This window comes from Rhincodon typus, chromosome 7 (genome assembly GCF_021869965.1).
Source record: "Rhincodon typus isolate 14 chromosome 7, sRhiTyp1.1, whole genome shotgun sequence".
In the NCBI taxonomy this organism is placed as follows: domain Eukaryota; kingdom Metazoa; phylum Chordata; class Chondrichthyes; order Orectolobiformes; family Rhincodontidae; genus Rhincodon; species Rhincodon typus.
The window spans coordinates 42056516-42081515 of NC_063338.1; the positions used below are offsets into that span (position 1 = coordinate 42056516).

The 25000-nt window shown below is 37.7% G+C and overlaps 6 protein-coding genes and 3 long non-coding RNA genes across 12 annotated transcripts in view; 3 read left to right on the top strand and 6 right to left on the bottom strand.

Moving 5' to 3' along the window:
• The window catches only part of LOC109921168, a 6187-nt gene extending 1315 nt beyond the window's left edge, over positions 1 to 4872 (top strand). The window contains exons 2-3 of the long non-coding RNA XR_007262429.1: positions 3303 to 3535; positions 4566 to 4872. This is a non-coding gene — a long non-coding RNA (uncharacterized LOC109921168). The remainder of the gene's footprint in view (positions 1 to 3302; positions 3536 to 4565) is intronic.
• The window catches only part of hoxd4a (homeobox D4a), a 17488-nt gene extending 10131 nt beyond the window's left edge, over positions 1 to 7357 (bottom strand). Inside the window, exon 1 of the mRNA XM_048598655.1 lies at positions 7287 to 7357. The gene's annotated coding sequence lies outside the window, so the exon portion shown is untranslated. The remainder of the gene's footprint in view (positions 1 to 7286) is intronic.
• Positions 1 to 7374, bottom strand: part of hoxd3a (homeobox D3a) — a 37719-nt gene extending 30345 nt beyond the window's left edge. Inside the window, exon 1 of one of the 2 annotated variants that reach the window (XM_048598649.1) lies at positions 7287 to 7374. The gene's annotated coding sequence lies outside the window, so the exon portion shown is untranslated. The remainder of the gene's footprint in view (positions 1 to 7286) is intronic. The other variant, XM_048598650.1, reaches the window with a different exon arrangement.
• LOC109920821 (homeobox protein Hox-D5) lies at positions 45 to 2509 on the bottom strand. Of its 2 annotated transcripts, none has more exons than XM_020520985.2 (2): positions 1301 to 2509; positions 45 to 930 (listed from the first exon to the last, which is right to left on the bottom strand). In XM_020520985.2, the coding sequence occupies exons 1-2, from the start codon at positions 1797 to 1799 to the stop codon at positions 683 to 685; spliced, it is 747 nt and encodes a 248-aa protein (XP_020376574.1). In that variant the 5' UTR covers positions 1800 to 2509; the 3' UTR covers positions 45 to 682. The 2 variants fall into 2 exon arrangements, with proteins under 2 accessions (XP_020376574.1, XP_020376510.1); XM_020520921.2 differs by having other exon boundaries at positions 45 to 933; positions 1301 to 2508.
• A 2757-nt stretch (positions 7375 to 10131) lies between the features above and the next one.
• Positions 10132 to 12632, bottom strand: LOC109920999 (homeobox protein Hox-D8). Of its 2 annotated transcripts, none has more exons than XM_020521145.2 (2): positions 11819 to 12632; positions 10132 to 11588 (listed from the first exon to the last, which is right to left on the bottom strand). In XM_020521145.2, exons 1-2 carry the CDS (start codon positions 12243 to 12245, stop codon positions 11296 to 11298), a joined length of 720 nt encoding a protein of 239 aa, XP_020376734.1. In that variant the 5' UTR covers positions 12246 to 12632; the 3' UTR covers positions 10132 to 11295. The 2 variants fall into 2 exon arrangements, with proteins under 2 accessions (XP_020376734.1, XP_020376666.1); XM_020521077.2 differs by having other exon boundaries at positions 10132 to 11591; positions 11819 to 12629.
• Positions 12384 to 16399, top strand: LOC109921238. Its single transcript, XR_007262430.1, has 2 exons — positions 12384 to 12728; positions 15660 to 16399. It is a non-coding gene; the product is annotated as an uncharacterized LOC109921238 (long non-coding RNA).
• A 2034-nt stretch (positions 16400 to 18433) lies between these two features.
• Positions 18434 to 20161, bottom strand: hoxd9a (homeobox D9a). The gene is made up of 2 exons (XM_020520817.2): positions 19530 to 20161; positions 18434 to 18978 (listed from the first exon to the last, which is right to left on the bottom strand). Exons 1-2 carry the CDS (start codon positions 20104 to 20106, stop codon positions 18737 to 18739), a joined length of 819 nt encoding a protein of 272 aa, XP_020376406.1. The 5' UTR covers positions 20107 to 20161; the 3' UTR covers positions 18434 to 18736.
• Positions 19420 to 24706, top strand: LOC125483486. Its single transcript, XR_007262450.1, has 3 exons — positions 19420 to 20543; positions 22180 to 22443; positions 22938 to 24706. It is a non-coding gene; the product is annotated as an uncharacterized LOC125483486 (long non-coding RNA).
• The window catches only part of hoxd10a (homeobox D10a), a 3377-nt gene continuing 2728 nt past the window's right edge, over positions 24352 to 25000 (bottom strand). The window contains 1 exon segment of the mRNA XM_020520271.2: positions 24352 to 25000. Coding sequence (XP_020375860.2) covers positions 24959 to 25000 — 42 coding nt within the window. The 3' untranslated portion in view covers positions 24352 to 24958.

Below are 25000 nucleotides of genomic sequence, written 5' to 3' on the forward strand. Positions count from 1 at the left end.
GTTCGTCTCTTTATATATCATTGGAATTCATACACCAGCTGAAATGTTTATTGATAAAACTGACTTTATTTCAATGTCGTAGACAAAAAAAATCACTTATTTCATGTACATAGGACAAAGTCAGACATTCAAACATTATATCTGTACAGAATATACAAGACATATATACCTGGGACCACAGCAACACTCGTGCCATAAACATTCCAAGGCAAAATCAAACAAAAGAAAGTTTGATGTAAAAAGAGATGAAGGGAACAATATTCATCTAAGTTTATAAAATATTATTAATTTAAAGTTTTAGCGAAGCTCTGTTTCGGCGTAGGATTCGTTTGTTCAGAAACCAGATATACAGCACAACTTCATTCTGTTCGCATGAGACAAATGGTTTGCTTGGCTACATTCCGTCGAATGACCTCTTTTATTCTCTGTTATAATCTAAATTTAGGCATGGCTATTACCACCAATGTATAAAAACACGATTCAACATCTGTTGGTGACAACTGATAAATTGTATTCTTTTCTTTATAAATTGATAGCAAGACGTTGTACCCACATGAGAACAACGTATTAATAAACCCATCTCATAGAGGAGCACTTAATGTGGCCAAATAACCTTTCCTATTGCAACATAAAAGATCGTCTGGACAGCAATATTATATAGCTAGAAACGGGATGAAACAAGTTATGGCTGAAAACCTGCTCCTGGGGGGCTGATATTTATACTTTTCAATTTATTGTCCTTTTTCCATTTCATTCTTCGGTTTTGGAACCAGATTTTAATTTGTCTTTCAGTCAGGCACAGGGCGTGAGCGATTTCTATCCGCCGGCGTCGTGTAAGGTATCTGTTATAATGGAATTCTTTCTCCAGCTCCAGGGTCTGGTAGCGAGTATATGCTGTCCTTGTTCGTTTCCCTTCTAGCCCGCTTAAGCCTTCTTAAGAAAAAGTTGAAAGATGCATTACTACACGCAGTGAAATTTATGAAATTATAAAATTTCAGACAATTAGATTAATGCCTTTGTTCATTATATTACAAAGTGTTAATTGTTCCGATATTTTATGTAAAATAATATAAAATATTTTCATTTTCAATCGGTAAGCTGCAAGCATGGTGCAACTTCTGGCTAATTGTTGTCCTAATTTGGAGCAACAGTCTTAATGTTCCCATATGATTCAAACTGTCATCCTCTTACAAGTAATCGTTATATATTTAGCTCATGCTTGCTAAGTTATTTAATTACTCAGTCTGAAAAATTAATTCGATCAAGAATAAAAGGCATGTTAAAAGGTCAAATGGCGTACCTTGGTTAAGGTGCATCTTTTTCATCCATGGGTATATCTGCATTTGCAGTGCAGGATCCTTGTCTAGTTGCCCACTTTCCGGTTTGGGGCTGTTCGTCCCCTCAGGATGTTCATCGTTTACCGGCGATGTGTCCTGGTATGAGTGATTGGACTCTGTGATAGTAGCACCCGTCTTAATACCACTATCTGATGAACTTATTAAAGATCCTGAACGGAAGGTAGGTTCAGGAGATTTAATTTTCAGCCCAGATGAGCTATGAAAGGTGTTACTAACTGTTTGCAGGTAGTTGGTAGACCTCTCACTGTCACCGCACAGATTTGAGTTCGAGCGAGTCATGCTGAGGTCTATCCCGGTGTAATCATAGCCATACCTGGCGGAGAGCATTGTCGACTCCCTGAAATGCTCGCCGACAGAAGCGGTGTTTCCATAACTCGGCAACTGATAATCGTGGCCATTTTGGTAGCGACCTGAGAAGGAGTTTAAAAAGTAGGAACTCATCTGCCTTTAACGGGTTTTGATTTGTGGTTCTTAGACGTTTATTCGGCACTAGACCGCGCGATATATAATGAAATATGGAAATAAAAGGCACATGTCATTTCTCTGCTTTCTACGTATGCAACCAAATATGGGGCACAAGTTTAGATCACGTGCTTTATTTGACCAGTCGTAAATTCTTGTGCCTGACCCTGGGGTAATTCATGCAGTGACAATACTTGGTATGACTTAGCCAGCATGATCCTATAGCGCTCCCTGCTGGCAAACATGAAGAAAGCCAGGTTCATATCGACAAAACAAAATCCCCGGAAGAGGCTTTGACGTTTACACTTTGCTATCTATTTTCCAAGTAGGTTCATTTGTAGCATGGTTCATAGTTAAAACCCTGTTAAACATTGGGTATGAAAACTGTTTTCTGTTATCGACATTTGATTTGTTTTAGCCAACGACACGTACAGGAGCACAGGCACAAAGTAAGTATGCGAATAAAAACATACTGCTTAATAATTTTGTAAATGCATAGGTTTGTGTATAATACATATGCAAAGTAGTTTGTGGAACTGGCTTCTGCTGATGATAGGTACAATATTAAGGAACTGCAAAAATTGATCTGATCAGTTTGTTATTCAACACTACAGCCCAATAATACAAAATATTTTGTAACACCATTAACCCTTTCAAATTCAATTCAATTTAAAACTTTTCTTTCGTATTAATTATGCATTCGATCCTTTACTTCGATATTGGTTGAAAATGAACGATTTGATTGCGGCGAACTGCATGAATCGAAATAAGTGATAAGTAAACCTTCTGCAGATATCCGACTCTGATTTTTACTCAAAGATTTAGGATGTTTAACTTCTCTTCCTTGTGGGAAACAACATCGGGAAAGTTTGTTTTCCTGAAAGACAGCTTATCTCAATGTAGGATTCACAGGCAGCCTCCCCTCACTTACACCCACAGTCCGGTTCTCGACACTTAATAGAGATTACAATGTTGTTTTCGTAGAACACTGCGCAGAGCTTTTTGCACATTACTTCTATAACTCTATACACTACGCATTAAAATCATTTCATAAAGTTTCCCATTAGTTTCCCCATGCAACGCCGCAACTTGCCTACGAAATTCCGATTTCCGTACAATTGTATGTTGTCTGTTGTGATTGGGAATTGGTTTCAAAAACGCCATTCCAACGTTGTGTTTTACTTTGTGACTGGTTATTCGACCCCGAAACCAGCCTGGATAGACTGAGAAGCTAAGCGGGTGTGCCAAAGTGTTTATCTCTACTTTCGCTGCGGAATTCCTCGTGAATGTTACTACAGTTGTCCCTTGTACAACTTATGTTTTACTTAGAACCGGTGGAGGTATTTCTGATGTCTGATGCATATTCCTGTGTACGTGCTGAGGGAATTAAAACAAAAAGAACTGTGGAAAGATAGCCTCCTATACAGATTTCCAAAACATACGGTGCAGACTCCAATTTTGGCCTGTTGTCGTTCTCTGCAGTGCAAATCCAAACAATCTGAGCCCGCCAGAACGGCAAGAAAACGAACAGAGAAATGAATGCAACATTTGAACTCGTTTTCGGTTTGAGGAATAGGCAGTTTATAAATTTCAAATTGCAATTTGGAAATGCACAGATGATGAAGGACAGTGGTGTCAAGCATCAACCATGCGAGTGCGGGCCTGAAAGACTTCTTACAAAAGTCCGCTCAGAATGGCAGTAATCTTTCAAACAGGTGGAGTACATCTATGTGTTTTCCTTTTCTTTTACTTTGGAACGAAAAGGATGTTCCTATAGATTAGTGTGTCGGTTAGCAACAAAATAGTGTTCTCCGGTTTTTGTTTTGACCACCCCACCCCACGCACACTAGTTTCTCATACAAACCCACACAGGATTTAATTTCCTTTCTCTCGCAGAAACATTTGACGTTATTTATCGTGACATCTTGTAGCGTTGGAGAATTGAGTTATTTGTACGTACTTTCCGGCTACCTATCACTCAAGCTTTTAAGAATTGGAGGGCTAAAGTGTTACCAATTAATTGAAGTCGAAGTATATTTCAAGGAAAATATGATATGTGTAACCACAGCCCGTGTAATCCATGCCAGGATCCCCTCAACAACATAAACCCACATAGACCCCAGGTATTATTCTGGGCTAACAAGGTGTAGAGCTGGATGAACACAGCAGGCCAAGCAGCATCAGAGGAGCTGGAAGGCTGACGTTTCGGGCCTAGACCCTTCTTCAGAAATTATTCTGGAATTATTCAGAAATTATTATTCGGGGCTTCGGTTTCAGGGTAGAACCGCATAGGCCTTGATTAAAAGTGCATTGATTCCAGATCAATCATAGATTACAATTTATAGCTTGCGATGGGTTAAGCTTAAGAAGTAAAAATGCAATATTTTAACAAGTGCATTTTAGATAAAATGCCAGACTATAGAGATGGTTTTATTTATTCTTTGTGAAGTTTGATTTGTGTTCCTTTCTTGTAATTCTGCTTGAAGAACACAGTTGCGACACATCTAACTGACTCTGTCTAACGCTCGTAAATCTAAGGCTGCGGCAGCCGTGTGACACTCGGTGGAAGAAATATTGTCTTTGTCCTGTACTAACAAATCGGGCCGTTCTTAACAGTATACATTATTGAGCAGCATGGTTTCTACTGCTGACCATAGCGATTTTACTTTTTCTACTTCACCTAACATTTGTACACTTGAAACTTGTGAAATAGAATAGCTGACAGTCAAACATTTTCCCTTTCAGCAGGCACAATTGTGGATTTCGTTCTGACCGTGGAATGAAGAAATCCTTGCGTGCATCATATACCAATTCATTTTTGTTGATTGTCATTTTCCAGTGCGTCTCCCTTATGGCAAACTCAGAAGAAGATCGCGTTCTGCAAATTCGTTTGTTTGCCAATACTACGAGGACTGAGTTGTCTTTGAGATTGCAATGGACCGTTTCTTTTAAGCCTAGAATCTGTGTGGAATGTTTGCATTAAAATTGACCGACTTTCACAATGTGATGCCAATATAAAAGCAGTGCAATAAATGATTTAATGCGAAATGGTTGTCGGGATTCAGACTACTTTTGTTACAGAAGTTAAATGAAAGATGCTTCCTCGAAATTATTGATTCTAAAATTGTTATTTGGAAATCATATTTGAGCATCGATGGTACCGAAGATGTAGTATGAGCAAATCCTATTCGAGTGAAGCTTCTAAATACACAGTTGGACATTTACTGTGAATTATACACACGCACAAACAGAGGCAGATATATACACAGAGACGCACGCACACATATACACACACAGACACAGACACACAGAGACCGACGCACACAGATACAGTGGTTCTTGTTGAGTATTTTAGCAGTTTTAGCAAAACCACGGCTACGTGACACATTACAACACAAATTAAATAATTCGATCCTAAAACTAGTAAATGACCTGATAGCAAATATCCGCTTTCTGATTATTATAATTACAATGATATTTCTGTGGCTCAGTTTTATTTTTCTACATATTCATGCTAAATTACGGATTGTTAAGAAAAAATCTGTGAAACCACAATTCAGCCTTTTCATATATTGTAAAAAAAAGTGCAGCGTATAATAGTCACATAATTCTGGGTAATCAGCTTTAACGAAAATTATTCTTGAACAACTTTGTCTCATTTAATTATTTAATGGGAACGAGTAAAGTTTCATTTGCAAAGTCTGTAAAATAATTATCTGACACATAGGCGTGAACATGGGCGATGCATTAAGAATTATATAAGAGGTTTTATGAACACAATTAATGTCAATTTTTGCCTGAAAATGTAGGCAAACCAGAAACTGCTTTGTCAATAGCGAATATAACATTACTTTTTTCAAACTGAGTTAATTCAAGAGTGCATACATTGCTATTTGTAGGCTTTGACGAAAAAAACCCAACATTTAATATCGAAACATTCACAATGTTATAAGGCAAATGATCAAATTACAGATATTACGCTATCTTTGCACATCATTTTGATTCTAGCGGCATTTTGAACAGCCTCTGTTTCACCTTCACAATACGTCTGTTGGTCTATACGACAGATAAATAGATAGGCAGACAGACATTTAGATCGGTGTTTTACAAAATCTTCATTTACAAATAGACAGATGCAGAACACATCAAGATCACTATAATAATACACAACATGGATGGTCAAACTATAGTTGTTTAATCTGTTTTCAATAAAAGAAGATTGAAAGAGAAATCAATTTTCAAACTATGGACATAACCATTCATTTCAAATGGATGCAATTATTGTAATATTCGGTCAGAAAATTTAAACAATTTTCTCCGAATATTTAATAATTGGAAAAATACATACAAGTCAATGCCTTGGCAAATTACAGCAAAGGAACACTGATCAGCTAATCTCCTGATGACAGTATCTCGCATAGCAGCTCCCCCCACCCTCACCTTTCTGTGCATACTTCTGCAGCAAGACTTTGCAATTAAGTAGTTCGTATTGAGAAAAGCTTCAGGACAAAGGAAAGGAACTCAATGGTTTCTGGTGATCATTCTGTTCTGCATTGTGAATTATTTTAACGTGGACTGGAGCTGTCGGTTCCAAATTTAAAACACTTCACGTATGTAGACCCCACAGCTTTTATAAAATACACAATCCAATCTGGGGACAACTTGTTGCGGGAAATTACTCGTCACATGGCCGAGTTACTATTATTTTAAACATTGCAAATATTGACGTAATTAGAAATATTTCCTCATTCCCTGTTCGGTACAAGCATATTGAGGGCACAATCTGATATCTACTGCGGGGTACTGAGTGGAAGAGTACCACTCGTTTGTGCAAAGTTCCGTCACGTGGTCAGACATTATTAAAATGTTGGTTAAACGCATCTCCAAAATTCTGATTACTTCCATGATTAGTGCACGGAATTACTAGGATTAAGGCAATGTATGTCATTCATCTCTGCAGCTAATCCTTAACATTGGAAGGTCTAACTCATGTCCTCTTATGCAAAATAGCAGAGAGAAACAAACTGAAGCTGCCAATCATCAGCTCCCGCAAAACAACAGCAACCAAAATAGCGCAATTTGCAATAGCACTAATAACTATTCCACTACCAAGTTACACATTCTGATACATCTCCACTCTGGATCATTTGAAAACATGTCAGCTGCCAGTGGCGATGCTTTCATTTCAAAGATAGCCACGAATCGCAGCTCTCCGTTCTATTGCGGGAAATAAATATTTAATTAATCTGCGCCACAGCCGCCATATGAATTCCAGTGACCACCTGGATCTGCTTTGAACGGACCGTTTTCAAACCCATGATGGGGTTTGGTCGTTCAGCCCGATTAGCACACAACCTCCGAAACAGTTCCCGAGAATTCAACGAATGAAACAAGCGCCGTTTCGCTGCTATCCATTTACAGCAATATGATCTGCAACAGCAGAGCTTAAAACAGCACAGCACTTACCCGCGTAAGGGCGCTTCCCCAAAACAGTAACCAGCTGGATGTTGTATTCCATTTCTACTTTTTCGATCAATAAAATAACTTGAAAAAGATAAACCGAAAATTGAAGGGTAAATGGAAGACTGTAAACAGACGTCAGAGGTCTGTAAGAGTGATCAGGTTGCCGAATCCCAGCATGAGACCAATGACTTCCTCATAGTTGTACAGAAAAGGACTGGAAACTGCGAATACAGCAGAAAGTCTCCCTTTTGCAAGCAGCTGGCGTCAAATACCAACGACAAAAGCAGGCAAGGGGAGATACTGACAGAAAAGACGATTTGAGACGAGTTTGCAGCGGAATGCAGTGAAATATTCACAAGGGAAATCATGAAAAGGCCATGAACGCAGTTACTAGATTCACATGACCAATGCCAGCCAATAGGATCACGGGCTCCGTCGTAAAAGGTCCATTACAAAGTTGTAAATTTTCTTCAAACAAAAAGGAATTCGCAGCAATTCCTTGCGGATTTCACAAGTATAGCTAGCAAGCGCCATGTTCCCTTTAACGAGTTCTTTGCTACAGCCATTTGCTATAATGTGTATTGTAACGAACGCCTTAACTAACTATATCAGCGGAAATACCACGACAACATCAAGAGGAATATCGACCAATGCGGGGCGCATTCCATAGTGCTACTTCTTTAATACGTCCTTTAGACGCATCAAGTAGAGACATAAGCATTTTTGAAATTAAAGCTAATCCAAAACATAATAAAACGGTAACACCCACAATACCTACCGCTGCCAGTTATGTATCAGAAAGCTTCTTTTCGTTTCCTCCCGACATTCTCACTTCATTCAATAAGGTCTAATTAAAAGAAGAAAGCAAAGCAAACGAACCAGAAGCGCCTGCTAAATAGGCATCAAAACTGCGGCCTTCCTTTTAATAACAATTAATATCACAAGGAAAGTTGTAACTTATTCGAAGCGTTGTATGACACATTTTACACAGGTCCGAAACTGAAAAATAAATAGCAGCAGATGTAGGTATCTAATTACATAGAGCACGGCATTAAACTCCTCGTGTTCCCACTGTCGGGAGAAAAGGGCATAACATATTCGAGTGCTCCATGGAATTTGACTTAATCGGCTAAAATCGCTTCTGCACTGCGTTAACAGGTTAGACGTGAATGCAAGCGTAACCATTTGAATCAGTTGGTTTGGTGTCTTTTCCCTTCAGTGTCGGTGAGCGGGTTCAGCAATTAAGGTTACACCATGTTAAATGCACGGGAACTTCGTCCATTAGGAGGAAAGTATGTCTGCTGGATATTTGCTTTCCAACTTTCTCCATTACTCCATACCTCCCGCAGATTTAACTCCGGAGAAAGCTAACATTTGCCTACCTTTGCTCTGGTGTTTTAAAGTGATCTTACGGCGAAAATCCAGAACAGCTAACCAGAAATGTGACGACTTCTCATTTTTAACTTATGATGATGATAAGACTACTATCAAGGTTACATCAAAATAACATGCATTATTAATAAAACTTTCAACAGGGCAAGTTGCCATTATTCTGGGAAAATCTTTCTCTGGGGTGAGCTGGGGTTGGAGACTAGATGGGGGAAGGAGTTTCTACAGCGGTTTTGTTCGAGACCCAAACTGACCAGTCTTCAACAACCAACGGGAAATGTATGCAACAATTCAGAAGAAGAATTTTTTAAACCCATCTCTGGCGATTGTTAATCTCCATTCTTTGGTAAAACCAAAGGAAGTTATGTCCATTTCAAAGTATTATTTCCACCCACAAGCCTTGTCATTGTGTACACAATTCGTTCAGTGAAAACTTGAGATTCCTGAAATCTAATCCAAATATTTTATAAGGCCGGTTCTACCATCATTGTGCAGTCCCTTCCTGATCGCAGTTGTGGGGATTTGATCATTCGATTTGTAAATGGGACCAAATGCAGAATAGCATGTTTTAAATATATATATATATACATATCCCGTTTGACACAGATAAAATAGTCCTGGTAATGCGTGTAAGAGAGTCATGAAAAACGTAATTTTGAGCAATTATAACCCCCTCAGGCACGAAAATGCAATAAAAAAAAACATTCTGTTACTAATTTATTTAGAAGCGATTTATTCTGTAAAATTTTTTATATATTGCGATCAGATAGCTTGTTTGATATTTAAAATAGTGTACAAAATTTATTTGTATTAAAATAAAATATAATGCAAGTAACATTAAAATGCTTAAAATTGGCAATATGTAGCTCAAAAACTGCGAGTCCCCAACTGCTTTATTCTCTGTCTTCAACTGGTTAATTGTTGTTTCTTATCCGATTATACCTGATCCAGTGAGGATATTGCGGCCGTATGACTCTGACCATTGTAACACAGAATTTCATTCAATTACATGGCTGAGGTTGTTTCGAAAATCACAGCTGTTTGTGTTATCACAGTGGATTCTCGAACTCGCGGGTAAAACACACATTGCTATTTTTAGTTCTGCAAATAAACAGCGGCTTTTAATGGTTTGTATAACATTTGAAATACAATGTTTGCATTTCCCCCCTCTCGTTGTTTCCTGTTTGTTCTTATGAATTCATCTTTATTGTTTCAGACTGATCATACTGTTGTACTCCCTGTGCAAATATGGAGATTCGAAATTGTCAGTTCTTATGATTGAAGTTTATAAGCAACATGTCCACTGATACTATTAAAAATTAAATGTGGCGTAATCGCTGATAAAGGAAAATTTTGCGGAAAGTTGGAAGGTTGTTCGGCAACCCAAGATGTTGCTTTCTTCCCCAACCTTTAAACCAGAGAAAAATAAAATGGAGCCAGAAGTCTACAGTTTGTCGAGTGATTTGTAGTATTAGAACTTTTATTGTCGGTTTTACGAGATTTGCTGATATACGCGTACAGTAGACCGCAGTGTAACACCAAACACTAACTTTTACAGCGTCGGCTTAGCCACACATGAGCCGGGCATGTGATCTCATTAGCCAATGGTCACTGGAAATACTTTTAACTTGGAGCATAGATAAACTAATATTCTAATCATCGACGATATCATTAACTTTTATAACTACATATAAAGAATTACGCCATCTTCAGGCTTTTGCGTCCATGTAACGGCCGTGTTGCTGCATGGCAGGCTTAAACATTGTGACTACAGAGATACAGAAACAAAAATAAAGTACATCTGATTTCATTGGAAAGGAGCAGCCTAGAAGCAGCCGCAAAAAACTGGCAAGATAGTAATCCAGTAATCTCAGTTGATTGTTTCGAGATGACCGGATTGATTTTCCTTTCCAACATTTTTGTTCGTTCGGAATACTTGTCGGAAAATGAAACAAGTACACAATTAAATGTAATCAACATTTATTAATTTAATCACATTCGAGCATCTTAAAAAGTGACTATTGCTGCGGAATACCTTGTCATTTTTTGCTTGTGTTTATAATTTGCGTATCAGAGATAGGTAATGGTTGAGAATTTCCGGCCGCAATACACCACCAATTATTTCAAACGCACAGTAATTAAGACACATCGTAAGTGCACATTTTTTCTATCATTAAGTGTGTTCGCAATACATTCCAAATTATTCATTCTATTAGGCAGTTCATGTTGTTGGGTATAATCACAAAATGCTAAATAAAATCAACAAACTAAATCAATCACGATACCATCTCATATTTTCGACTTATTAAAAAGCAATAAAACCTTTATTCAAAATGGCGATTTCTTCTGTGATTTTGCCACTTGCCACTTATAATAAGGGGAGCCGCAAATTTCTATTTGATGGCTGATCTGTCAAGGTGTGATTGAAAAGGTTAAAATGATGCACAGCGAATTCATGAGAAATAATGTTGAATTAAGGCTCTAAAGAATTTCAAAAAACAGGTGGACAGTTTACATTAACCTAGCCATCAATGTGCCGGAGATTCATTCTGTTCAACACTGTTTAACAGTGCAGTTTGGACAAACTGAATGACGTTTTGCTTAGAGGCCAAAGGGGGTAAAGTTACTTGGTCTCTTTTTCTGTTGTCTCCTGCTCAGGCTCTTCCTGTTCTTTTTTGACCTCTTCCTCCTCGTCGTCGTTCCGAGAGCTTGGAAATTTGTCCTTGTTGTTTTCCTTTTTCCACTTCATTCTCCTGTTTTGAAACCAAATCTTCACCTGTCTCTCTGTCAGTCCCAGAGCATGTGAAACCTCGATCCTTCGCTTTCGAGTCAGATACGGATTGAACAGAAATTCCTTTTCCAGCTCCAGTGTTTGGAAGCGGCTGTAAGTTTGCCTTCCTCTGCGTCTGCCGGGCGCTGCTAAACAACACAAGAATCACAGGAGACAGTAAATATTGGGAAAATGCACACAAGCAAATCACTACAGACTAGCAACAAGAACAACAAGCCTTGCTTTGAACGGTAATGTCATACAAAGTGTTGCTATAAAAGCAGACTGACTATTACAGACTGACCGCGTTAAAACACGTTGGCGATATAACTGTGCAGTAAAACGTGAGATGGAAGCTAATTCTAATATATCCAACCTTGAGGTCTCATCCAGGGAAACATTTGAGTAGGAGACGAGTTCTGATTTAAGTGTTCTGGTTCTTCGCCAATATTACTGCTAGACGATTTACAGTCAGGATATTGTACCAGATCGGCCTCTTGCTGTGTCGTAAAAATTTGCTGTCTTTGTAAGTTATCGTATCCGTAAAATTTAGAGGGGTCACCATGACACGTAATTCCACAAGGATTCTGTTGAAAGCCAGCATTAGGAAGTGCAGATGTCCCATGGTGGTAAAAATCTTGAACTTGAGCTGGGTGCTGGAAGCTTGCGCCGCTGCTGGGACCATAGACGACAGCGTGTCTGCTGGTCACGTCTTGTGGAAACCGGCAGTCGTAGTAAGTGGGACTCAAAGCTTCTCCTGGTTTATACTTAGAGTAGAATGGATTTACAAAATATGAACTCATCTGTGCAGACTGTAGAATGGACAGTGGATATCAACAAAATAAATGTTAAACAATACTGTGATGTTATTGGGTTACCCGATCTACACAGTGCTCATGATGGCAATGCAGGTCCAGTATGCACTGATGCCCCGTGGAACATACTCGCTAATACTGTAGGTACACAACTGCCTCACTGCTTTGGCTGCTTCACTTTGAAACCGCAGATCAGTTCTAAGCCAGCTGGGAAGATCGTTGACTCCCGTTTACAGTTGCCGCTTTCGCGGGCAATACGTCGTGCTGGGAAATGATATTTTTTTCAAAAAAATGTACAGGGCATAGAGATCGGAAAAAAAAGATAACATGCGGATTAATATACTGAGCACACTCTCATTACAATTAGGCGGGCCGCATCACAGAAAACATGAAATACGTGCGCCACTCAACTGAAGAGAAATGAAGCTGGCCTGGTTACAGCACAGCAATTAGATTTTAGAGCACAACAAGGTGAGACTGGTCTCAAGGTCAAGACATAGTCAAAAATGAGGGGGTGTTTTGTGGGGGGGGGGCTGTTGGTGTTCGGGGGGGGGGTAGGACTGGGCGGGGGTTTGGCTGGTGAAGCCAGAGGGTTAAAAGGCTAAAGTTAGAATTAAGATCACGGATTATTTTTATTGGGTGTTTCTGTAAATCTTGTTCGATCTGCATCTATCTCTCAGTTTGTCACTCTCTGGCTTGTGCTTTTAGATGTATATTTGTAATTACAGATGTATTTATAGTTACAGATATGTATATATATACTTGCAGATATATATTCATACCTTTATACTTATACTTACAAATATATATTTGCCTCAACAGATATTTTGTTTCATTAATAGATATACATTTATGCCAATAGATATCTTTTTATTTGATTTAGCGGATATGTCTGCAATTTCCGTATAAACGGTTATCACTCAACTATAATTCTTCTTGTTATTGGACGTAGTAGGGAGCAGCTGAACAAAGCATTCCTTGCTATTTAAAAATGTTAGCAACATTCATACAGATTATGAAGCCTCCCTTCTCCAAAGAACGCGGAGGAAATAGTTGCCCTTGCCTCAGAGATCTGGGTTCACTTAACCAAAACTTCGAGGTTAATTACTGGCAAATGAAAATCATGCCTGTGAATACAATTTCCATCATTTCAGCCCTGGCATGCGTCATTGCCGAGGAAAAGCTTCTTGGCTCTTCAGGCAAACACACAGTTTGAAGTGTGAGGTTCATAGTTGATCAAGAACTTAAGCATCGGGAGGAAGAGCAAGCCTGAGATTCTAAGAGTGCTGTTCCCGAGCTGGTTAACTTCAGTTGTTGAAAGCTCATGAATAAAGAGAATCCCATTTTCTCCCTTTAAGCGACTGTGTTTAAAGTTTAAGCGAAAAGAGTCCTTGATCTGTTAAACTTGTGTTCACCAGTGAACTTTGTTCCTCACGCTTGGGTGGTTGTCTCAACTCGCCAGAATGCTTCAGGGAAATAACACCAGCAATATCCTCATTGGCTGCTGCGCAGAAGAATTCTCCTTGTACTGCCATGAATTCAGAATGCGTTCATTCAAAATGAGCCCAAATGTGCAGTAACTGTATTCCTTTCCAGCACCTCTTCATTTATTTGCTGAAATCAGAAAGCCAGCTAAAAAGTCACAATTTGTACAATTATAATTTGATGATGATGAACTTATCCATGAATTGGAATAAAAGCTTCAGTTTTCCCTGTCGTAACTCCATGGTAATTGCAGATTCTGATCGTATTCCCCGCCAAATTCTCCGGCAAACCCGCACTTTTCAATAAACTGAATATTGGCATCAATCGGTAACCCGATAAATACGATGGATATTAACTTTACTACGTACGTATTTACACATGGAAATTTATTCTTCGGTCAAATCATTCCTGACGAAATGATTACTTCATTTAAACAAGTTTACAAGAAAGGATAAATGATATGAGGAGAATCTCTCGCCTCGCTGTGCTTCTTTTCTAGGAAACATTCAACTTAATTTACGCATTAAAAAAAGGATTCTGAACCATAAATTGGAACGTTTACATAATCAAACCGTTAATTTCAGTGTGTGCGTGCGTGTTTTAAACTTAGTTTTACATCTTTTTTGCTTTGTTATCTGAAACGATGACAAAGCACCGTCCAATGGGAGAAAAATGCGTCAGAAGTCCGAAAGATGAGTTCGCCATATCGGGTTAACTAAATAATTCCACAGTGATTAAGGACAAATAAATACACACATCATGATTCGTATTAATGCAATGGAGAGCCGAGTACATGCTAATATAAAATAGTTAAGTATACATGTTCAGAAGAAAACGGTGGCAAGTATTTTTATGGAAATCCTGGGAATATTTTCTTGTTGAGGAGATACATCAAAAGTCATTGTGTAGACACAAACTAAAGCTTAAACCAGGCCCTCCTCATTTTGTTCTCTATGCAATATTTTTAAAAATGTAGTCAATTTTTTCAAGGATATGTATGGGAGATGTTATATTAACGTGTGCTGTGCAAGTCATTTTATTTTGAAATCTGTAACTATTTCAAACGCTTAAGATTACTCATAAATTATTGAAAATGATTCGAACATAATCTTAAAAGAAGTGTTTTAAGGATAAACTTGCAAAATTGGAGGCCGGGGATTTTTTTTTAAACGTAGGCATGATCACTTTTTCGTTGCTGTTTTGAAACTGGATGCACGAGAAAATAAATCGATACTTACGTCGTTAAAGTCGAGAATTCTACAGTTTCCTAAAATTAGTTCGAAATGCATTCCATTTGAAGTGACTTTGCTGTACTCGATTGTACAATTTCACTTTTCGTTACCGAATAGTGATTTTTATTAAACAATGAGGGGGAAAAAAACTCTGAAATCCTTCTTCCAGAAACCCACTGCGAAAGGTAGATGACTATGACAGTCTTCGACAGTAGCATACAACGTCAACCGTTGCCCAAAGATCATATTTTACAGTTTCGAGGAATGGACATCATTGCAACAAAGGAGAATGCAGATGCGAATATGGAGTGTTCTTGTGAAAGTAATAGTTGCAATTGACGTAGATTGTAATAGAAAATCATTCACATTCTTCACGCAAGTCGTTTAAATTCGAAAATTTCCACTTTGAAGCTATTTTGAGATACATTTCCAACATGTTATATAGAATCCTTTATTTTGAAGTGATTACGTGCTTACTTACTCCCGTTTGATTTTGAACGTTTGGTTTTGTATTTACGATTATTGTGTTAAGCTTGTAGTTTGAAACTAGTCCAAAATGTCAGGCTACAGATAGTACTGTTATTCACGTTTTCAAAATGTGATCTGACAATGAAAACTTATTACTTTCCTTTTAACCGATTTCCGGTGAATCTGCACTCATTTATAGTTTTCTACTTTGTTGTAGTGGAGCGACAGCACCGCCTAGTGGACAGTCGCATGAAGTACACCTAAAAGGCATTGCGGCTCCTTTGATTTTTCACGGAATCATTGAAGAACTAGTTGATATGCATGTTAAGAAACGGAACACAAAAGGAGCTCCAGTGAGATCTCAATAAATGCTATAGGTTGCTTTACATACAATTATTCAGAACTGTCAGCTAGATTTGCTTGATGTATAGTGCACTTTAAAAAAATCCTCAAGTCCAGTGCTGTCCCAGCGAGTCTACGTATGTGTAAAAGTTAGATGATAGTTTGAAACTTACACTCTTGCTATTGAACAGAAAGCACTCAGCCAATTCTACATAATTTACTTGAAAAGGCTTTCTAAAACAAATGTAAGCTATACAATTGATTACATATGTACTAAAATGGAAAAATATATATTCAGATTTTATAATCCGAATGGGAGGTATGTGGTTATAGGGATGGTGGGGAAGTGGGGGAGGTGGGATGAGAGAGATGTGTTACTCTACGCGTGTTCAAAGACAAAGAAATAAACAGAGAAACAGAGGCCACACTATTAACTAATATTAAATATTTGGTAAGATTCAAATTTGTTTTCCATAGACCGAGAAATGTCATTTGGATGTGTTGTACATGCTGCTACTGATTTTGCTGGAATTTGTGAATAAATTTACATGCACATGTGTGCGGGGTCAGAAACATTAACTTGGACGTACAAAATTAAAAAAATTCATAAGCAGGCGCGGTGCTCGCTTTAGCTTCCACTGTCATTTAACAACCGGACATACATAACAGCATATAAATCATTTTCATCTTGCAAAGAAAATACTTGGAACATGTAGACTTTTTTCTATCGCTTTCCTTTTCAGTTAATGACCTAAGCCGATAGCTTTCCTCGTTGTTGTTATTGTTATTGAACTAGACATGCGGATTAATCGTTGTGTAAACTTGCCTTATAGCGAAGTTTACTTCACTGCACTTCCTACATGCACGTTTGGGAATAGATAAGTTTGTCCAGACTCAAGTAACAAAGACGAATTAATTGTCTTCGCTCCTTTAACCAGAGACTGCGTTTTTGTTTGTTATCAACAGACAAAAACATCTCAATTGGCTGATTTCAAAGAAGTCTGTAATTACATGAAGAAAACTATAAAGCCATTAGGTCAGACGTCTAGCCAGTTGTGGGGTTTATTGTACCCCGTTCCTTCCGGTTCTAAAGTACTGTATGTAGAATTGTGGCAATAGATGGCGTTGTAATTCAACACCTTCCGAGCACTAAAGTTTTCAGAAGATTCACCAAAAAGAATGAAGTTCTAGTTTTAGAAGGACACGCGGTTGTTTTCAGTACATTAATGAGATAGTAGCATAAAATAAAGTACTCCGTGGCCACTTAGGCGTATAGTTACCATAAATCCGCACCACGGTTTTGCCACCAATGTGTACTTCGTTGTTTAGTTTTTATATCATTAACCAAAGCACCCAGTGTATTTGCAACTATGAATCATTCTAACGTGCTATGTGTCGAATACCGGCGATACCAATATAAATAACTTATTGTTCCTACAATAGAAGATAAACTATAAACGCCTTTCTACACAAGCGACCGAAAGTAACTTCCTTCGAGCAAATACCAACTCGCATACTAAGGAAATAATCAAAGTCGATTGATTAAAAGCGTCTTTGTTTTACAAAATATTTTGAGCTGCATTTGCTATAGGAGTACATGCGTCAGTATGCGTTTGAGAAGGTAGTTGCTAGTTACTACAATTCAGGATTCCGAATTGTTTTTATAATTTATACCAACCAGCGGTCTTCTTCCATCCCGAGGTCAATAATAGATTGCCGATCAGCTAATTTGAGCAAAATCCCTTTGGGTCATTATAATCTCAGTATCCTTTTAGCAACACTGATTTTCGGACAGAACTGGGGGCAATATAATGCCTTCTTGACGGAATATACCGCTTTGCTGTCTGCTTTTAAACGACCAAGAGATTACAGTCAAATAGTGTTTATCGAATCATAAATAACTTTTGAAACAGTCAGCAAAATTGAGATGTTTATAATTTTTTATTGTTATCGTGAGATACAAGCCAGTGGACATGGATAGAACTTTCTGCTTAGTCTTTTGATATTTGCAGTACAGCATCAGATCTATTCTCACATCTATGGTATCTAGTGAATACTGCAAAGGATCAGGGAGTAAGCGAAAAGCTACTGTCTTATTATATTTTTACATCTTCATTACATTAATTCCATTGTATTTTATCCAAGCAAGCACATCTTTATTGAAGTTGACGCAATAAACACAAAATTAAAGCAGATCATGTTCACTTGTTACTAAAATAAGCTTGCTTCAGATTGTCCCAAACGCACAGAAAAATGTCCATGCTTTTTGAAAAAAAGTAACAACGTTTAAACACCTTTTAATTGATTTGTGTTCCTTAGTCAACGTGCCTATAGTTTAATGACACTTTAAGGTTATTCGAAAAATGTGCCTCCCATAACGACCATGATGGGTCTGCTAATTTCACTTGAAATATTTTAAATAAATAGTACATCGGCTCGACTCTTTATCAACACAGTGATAATGTCATTGCACTTGAAAATAACCGAATGATGTTCAGCCAGTGACATTTGTATTACATTTCACCGAATAATCGAATTAAAAAATGAAATAGAAAGGCAAAGGATTTGCATTTCTTTATACTTATATTGAAATGGTACACTAACTGTACAGCGAAAATACAGCATTTTACAAGTAGCACAACCAACAGAAATCTTCAAATTTCCATGTTTTATTTTTATATAAAACAAGTACATTATAATAATGTCAAAGTTTTAAAATAATACAGGCAACGTGCTGACTTCAGTTTAAGTTCCGTTTTAATGTATCCCAATAGCAGCAAGTCAGGAACAGTCTCTGGGTGAATGTCATTTGTTTAAACACGAGGTTGCTCTGGAGCAGTACAACACTGAGAAACATAAACCGTGCTTCGATTAGGCACCACTAGATAGACAAAACGCTTTATACACCGTCTGTAGGGTTTTCTGACCTATGGTTAAGAAACAGCTGTTCGTTCAAGGTTCTTCATTATTTTTCACCTTGTTCATCTTTTTCATTTTCATCCTTCTGTTTTGAAACCAAATCTTTACTTGCCGCTCAGTAAGATTTAAAATTCTAGCAACTTCATAACGCCGGTCTCTGGTGAGATACATATTAAATAAAAACTCTTTTTCTAATTCAAGCGTCTGGTATTTGGTGTAAGGGCAACGCTTCTTCCTGGTAGAGCGCGCGTGGATCCAATTTATTGCGGGATGGTCTGAAAGGAATGGGAGGGGGAAAAAAGCAAGAATTAAAGCATGAACATCTCTTGAAATTTTCCATGGAATTTCAGACAGCTTAAAGAATGTCCACATTCGCAATAATATTGATCAAAGCTGCAGTGCTCTTCCCCACTGCGTACTTGACAAGTTCAGTGAGATTTAATATACTGAGAAGTTGAAACATTGATTTCAACCTATTTCTGGTCGTGTTGAAATGGGTTGTTATGAAACAGAAAATAATTTTTGATGGAAAGAATGGTAAAATACAGTTACAAAAGTTTAATTTGGCGAAAAAAATCTACTTTCGACTTTCAAATTGCCCTGTAAAGTGCAACGAGGAGGAATGCGCTGTCGTTTTAAAATCATGTCAGACTCAAATTTGTGTGTAAAAATTCCCTGTAAACAATATGAACTCGTTACTGTGGCTGTGGCTTTTCAGACTTGGGTAGGCGTCTAGACATGTTTATAGGTTTGTAAAACCATCAGCTTTGCATACTCGCTTCTACAGGTTCGGGTTGTAAATCAAGCTGCAATTTTTTGCACTTACTTGGGTCAAGTTGCTGTTGTTTCTCCTCCTTGTGCTCACTGTTGCTCGTAGTCTCGGAGCTGGTGCAACCAAGCTCCTTGGGAAGCTTCTCCCTGCACTCTGGGTAGGAGCCGCAAGTGAAGTCCGGCAGGCTGAGAGTTTGCAGCTCATAGGAAGAGCACTCAGTCCTCTTGGTTGATAAAGTTTCTGGCTTGATCCCGTAATGCCGGCCATTAGGATGGAATCCGGGGAAAGAGACTGAACTGGAAATCGGTTCTAACCACGAGCGCACGTATCTGCTGTCTCCAGCTGCAAGATGCGATTGATGCATGTAAGGATGATAGATTCCTGCAACGGCGGCAGAGGATTGAGGGTGAACGGGAGACCAGGGATTTGAAAATGCGGTTGACTTGGGGGTAAAACTGCAGGAAGAGAAATCTGAAGTGTCTGCTACACCTGATGGCCTTGAAGCTGCGCCGTGTGATCCTTGGGAATACCTAGCCGCATATAAGTCCTCTGTCTCTTGACCTATGAAAGAATCAACATAATAATTGTGTATAGTGCCACCGGTCGACATTTTAGGCTCTCTCGCTTTCATAGAAAAGGTTACACTGGAAAGTGTATCTGATACCTTCACACAGAACAATCATAGTATTTTGCCGACTACAGTTGCAGCTATTGGTTGCGGGACTCACGTGATTATATTTACCAATACAGCGAGTAAATCAATCCGCTCATCAGCCTGACCGCAACGGGGCCAAGCCCAGCTTTATACCAAATTGAAAACCATGCATTATGAATGGATTAAACAAAATCACTTGATCAGAATTGTTGGAAAAATTCTGCTGGATCCAAAGGAGCAATCTCTGCAAGCGCAGTTAAACCAGCCCTGGAGAAACATGGGGACTACTTTCCCCGTCAGTTAATTAATGTCTGTCACTCATTTCATAATCAGCAGTGCGTAGTCCATGATCTATGTCAAGAGCAGATATCTGTTAGCTTAGTGCAATAAAGCGGCAAGAAAACACCTTCGAGGTACGTTGGTGCTTCTATACTGTACATCCCAGATTAGAAAAAAAAAGCCTTTACAGACCATTGATTGGTTTATCCCATAAGAGGAGTAAACGATATGTTGTAAAACGAAGATTTTGAGCTGCTTGTTTTAAAATCTGGTGTATAGCAACGTGCTGAGTCTATTTTCCACATTTCGAATTTTCTTCAGCTAATATTTTATTTTGTTTTAAACATCATTGCATTTGAAGTAAACCGTTCTTCGCCCCTTTATAGTCTGTACTCAGAAGCCACCATAAATGCTTTTATGTCTATCAATAAAATTTTTATGAGGTGCATTTGATTATACATTAATGCGTCTTTAATAAAACAGGCCTCTTTTGGCACAGTGAAGCACGCTTAACCAAAACTGGACGGCAAAATATTCCCACAAAGGTGCGAGTATTCTTGTCTATAAATAGGTTTGTCGTACACGGTCTGTTTATAGCAGACCACTGTACCAGGGTATTCAAAAGAGGTGAATGTACCCGCTGTTGAGGATTTAAATGCATCCCAGCTCCAGTGCAGTGTTTCAAGGCTGTCGCTGGTCGATACAATAGAGAACTGCAGTGAGTTTGAGAGAAAGGGTCGAGAAGTTTGAACTGTTTCCGAATTTTAGAATATGATGTCCATTAACGAGCTGCAGAGAAACGGCATACTTCTTCAGATAGCACATTCATTGACGGTCCACCATGATACAAATCAGGCAAATTTCCTTTGCGAGAAAGGGAACAAGTTTAGTTAATTGTTTTTTTTATCGGGACACATTTAGATTAATCCCTCTCTTCTTGATCATATTGAACGTTATTTTTTCAAATGGTCAGTAACTGCGCAGTAATCTTGGTATTCACCATGACAAGCTTATAGTAATTAATTGTGTCCATCTCACGGACGATCCACAAAATCCATCCGATTAAAACAAACTTTATTTTTACCGCCTCCGTTTACTTTCTTGTTTATGGGCAAATACTTATTATTTGTCTTTTCTTCAAGATGAACGAGAAGAAAATATGCTTAACCGATCATGGTGAATGGTCAAAATAGAGAGATTAGGAAAGCTGAAAGATAACACACATTATGAACAGTTCAACTCAACCTCTCTCTGATATGAACTGTAATACATTACCTTAATGCACTCAAATCACTTTCTTTAAGCAATTTGTAATCTTTGAAGACCTAATTTTCAATTTTACTTTGCCAAGTCAGATTTATCTCGACTTAAGGTTATACAAATAACAATCTTGCTGACCTTAGTTAACACTTTCATACTGATCTTTTTTTCGCAAGTTGGCAGTTTTTGTGAAGTTGAAGCGATAGGAGCACGTTGATGGCAATTGTTCTACGTCATTAACAAATATAGCGGTTAGTTTCTTTCATGCTGGAAATTAAGAATAACGGAAGAAATCTAGGCTGCAGTTAGGTACGTGACTGTTAGGTCTACACAGCAGCATGGTTTATATTTTTACAGTTAAGATTATTTCAGTAAAGCGAAAACAAACTCAAATTTCTACAACTTTGCTGTTTATAAAGTTGACGGTTTTAGAAGCAATGTCGTCAGAAAGCACCTCTTTTTGTTGATTGCCATTTTACAGTAAGTCACGTAAAACTTTGTCTTTTACAGAGTTAACGTGGTTAAGATTGAGTATCAACTATCTCTCCACCTTCACAAATTAACTCGCATTGAAAGAACGCATTGCAACTTAAATACCCGATGAACAGTGCGCCAGTGGTAAAGGATTACTTTTCTTGTAAGTTTCCTGTCATGTGATACAGAAGACAAAACCAAAATGCCCTGTTTAAATAATAGGTGCATTTGCACGGATCGGGATGCTACTAAACTCCAATTGGGAATTACTTTTCTATGTATAACTGTTATCAATGAAAAGTAAGTACTTTAATCATTTATAGCTTTATAGCATTCATGTTAATTCACTTTGTAAGTACAAAGACAGTTGTTAAAACGAATTGGGTAAACTGTTCTCTGCTGTAGACAAATCAGAGAGAGAAAAAAATAGTATTTGTTGGACTGAAGTTAAAAATAATTATTATGCTATACGATTCCTGCAATATTTCGGTTCTTGATTGTGTAAGAACTATGCTTTATTTCAAACTTGGACTTGATTGAGTTAGTGGATGTGCTTAATTCGGTTTCATTTATACATCTGTTTTTATAATGCCCTTGTACACTCTGTAATTTTAAAAGTTTCACGATTTTCCTATGACAGACACATAGAATACTTGTTTACTTTAACGACTTTATAATCTTTATGACACTAATGTTTATGACATTATCGAAGGATTTTTGCAATGTTGAGATAACAGTAAGTCCGGCGTACTTGTTGCTATAACATTCGTGTCTTTTTGTCTTCTTCTTAAAAGGTAGTTCCGTACAATTATTGACAAAGAGTAGGAACTCGGTTGGCTTTGAAAAGAAGTGCATCCGTAAATGCAGATTTAACTTGACTCCTGACGCTCTTCATTAATTAGATTGAGCCTTCTCCATTACAAAAAAAGTGTAACGAATTAAACCTTTGACTGGCCGTCTCATTCAGCTCACTCTCCGCTCCTAACGCTTTGATTTGTTTCTTGTCTATGAAAATTAGATTAAGGGATGGCCTTTAAGAAATATCACGGAACTATGCGAAACTCGTTACGTTGTGCGCTAAAAAATATCGAAGATCTAACGATGTTACTGAAGTTATTTTGTTTTATTGCCGCGGGTGGCAGTTACAAGATAAGCTGCGCATCCTAAAAGAACAGAGCATTGAATTCATGATGTTTGATCCCCACTGCAACCAAATATTCTTAGTATTTCGTACCGGATAAAATAACACTTAAGCATGAAAATGATCGTTTGCATTGAACATGTGGGAATCACTAATGCAAGGTGTCTATTTATTAACAGCAAGGTGGCAGTCATAAAAAAAAAGTAGTTTTGATCTCCTGGTTAAAGTGAAACTCAAATAAACATTGAAGCAGAACTGTGAAAGTTTTGTTTTCGTTAATAAAGCGGGTTACTATTTCCCCTAAATATTTCCTCAGAAAATCTTAACATTGAATGTTATTGATCCAAATTGCTAAGTTAGACCTCACTTGCTTATGCCGCATCAGTAGATTTAGCTACAAACAGAAAAACGAAATGTATGGCGTATTATTGACAAACAAATCATCGCCAAGAGAAAAAGCATGAATAAATATGTAACAAAAACAGAAATGCTGGAAAATCTAGAAATCCTCAGCAGGTCAGACAGCATCCGCGGAGGGAAATCGAGCTAAAGTTTCAGTCGATTTCCAACGTTTTCTGTTTTTATTTTCCAGATTCGCGACATTCCCAGTGTCTTGCCGTTCGTTAAATAAATGCCTGCCCATTTTGGTGCCAGTTCTTAATTAATCTTTTTTTTTATAAAACAAAAATAGACGTATAGGGGCACGATAAGCCATGTTTTGATAAATTGATGTCTACATGTAAAAGTTTTGTGGCTTGTCTCAAACTAGACGCACTGCAGATTTTTTGTTTAATTTCGAATCTAGCAATTCAGTGTTAGTCTCCTACCTGTTACGAAAACGTGGTGATGTTCTAAAGTATAGTGTAGGGAAATACTATTTAATTAATATCTGCATTAACATCTGTATTAATATCTGCGTAGCTGCATTTATCAAACCTTTATCTGTTATGAGAAACACTATGGTTGACGTTGTTAAATCATTTTGTTGAAATATCCACGAATAATTTAACAATTTCACCTGTGGCCATTGGCAAAGCTTCCCAAGTTGTGAAATGGATTAAAGAAAGTGAAATCTAATTTAGGATTTATTGTTTATATTTATATATATATACGTGCAACAGACACATGCATATAAATAGACATGAAAATTTGCATCACGACTCCATCACAAACTCCAAAAAGGATCTAAGAATTTCTTCTAGAGACCTGATGAGTTTAACACGGTATTTTGTGGGACTACTGTTCAAGAGCAACTTCAGAATAAACAATTCAAATTGTCTGTTTCTGATACGATTTTTCACGATATTGTCACGTCTGATTTGTAATCACTAAATAAATTTCATTTTTCTGTATATCCTAATTTTGTAAAATGTGATGTTCTGACGTACGGCACACTTTCCCAAAATTACACGAATAATTGTAGCATGACAAATAATTTAAAATCTACTTACTAAACAAAGTAAGTAGTTTGTCCCACGTTAGAGAGAGCAATTTCTCAGAAAATATTCTTGTTAAGATAAACGTGCTATTGTACTTTCAAACAACCATAACACTAAAATGGAGAAATCAGAATAGTTGACAATATCCCAGAGTGGAGAAAGAGAAGGTTTCCAGTCTCCAGTTAATCATTACAATATTAAATGTTTGGGATCTCAGTGTAATCGTATTTCACACTCAAGAGAAGGTTAGATTAGTGGTCAGTTCTCGAATTCGGGT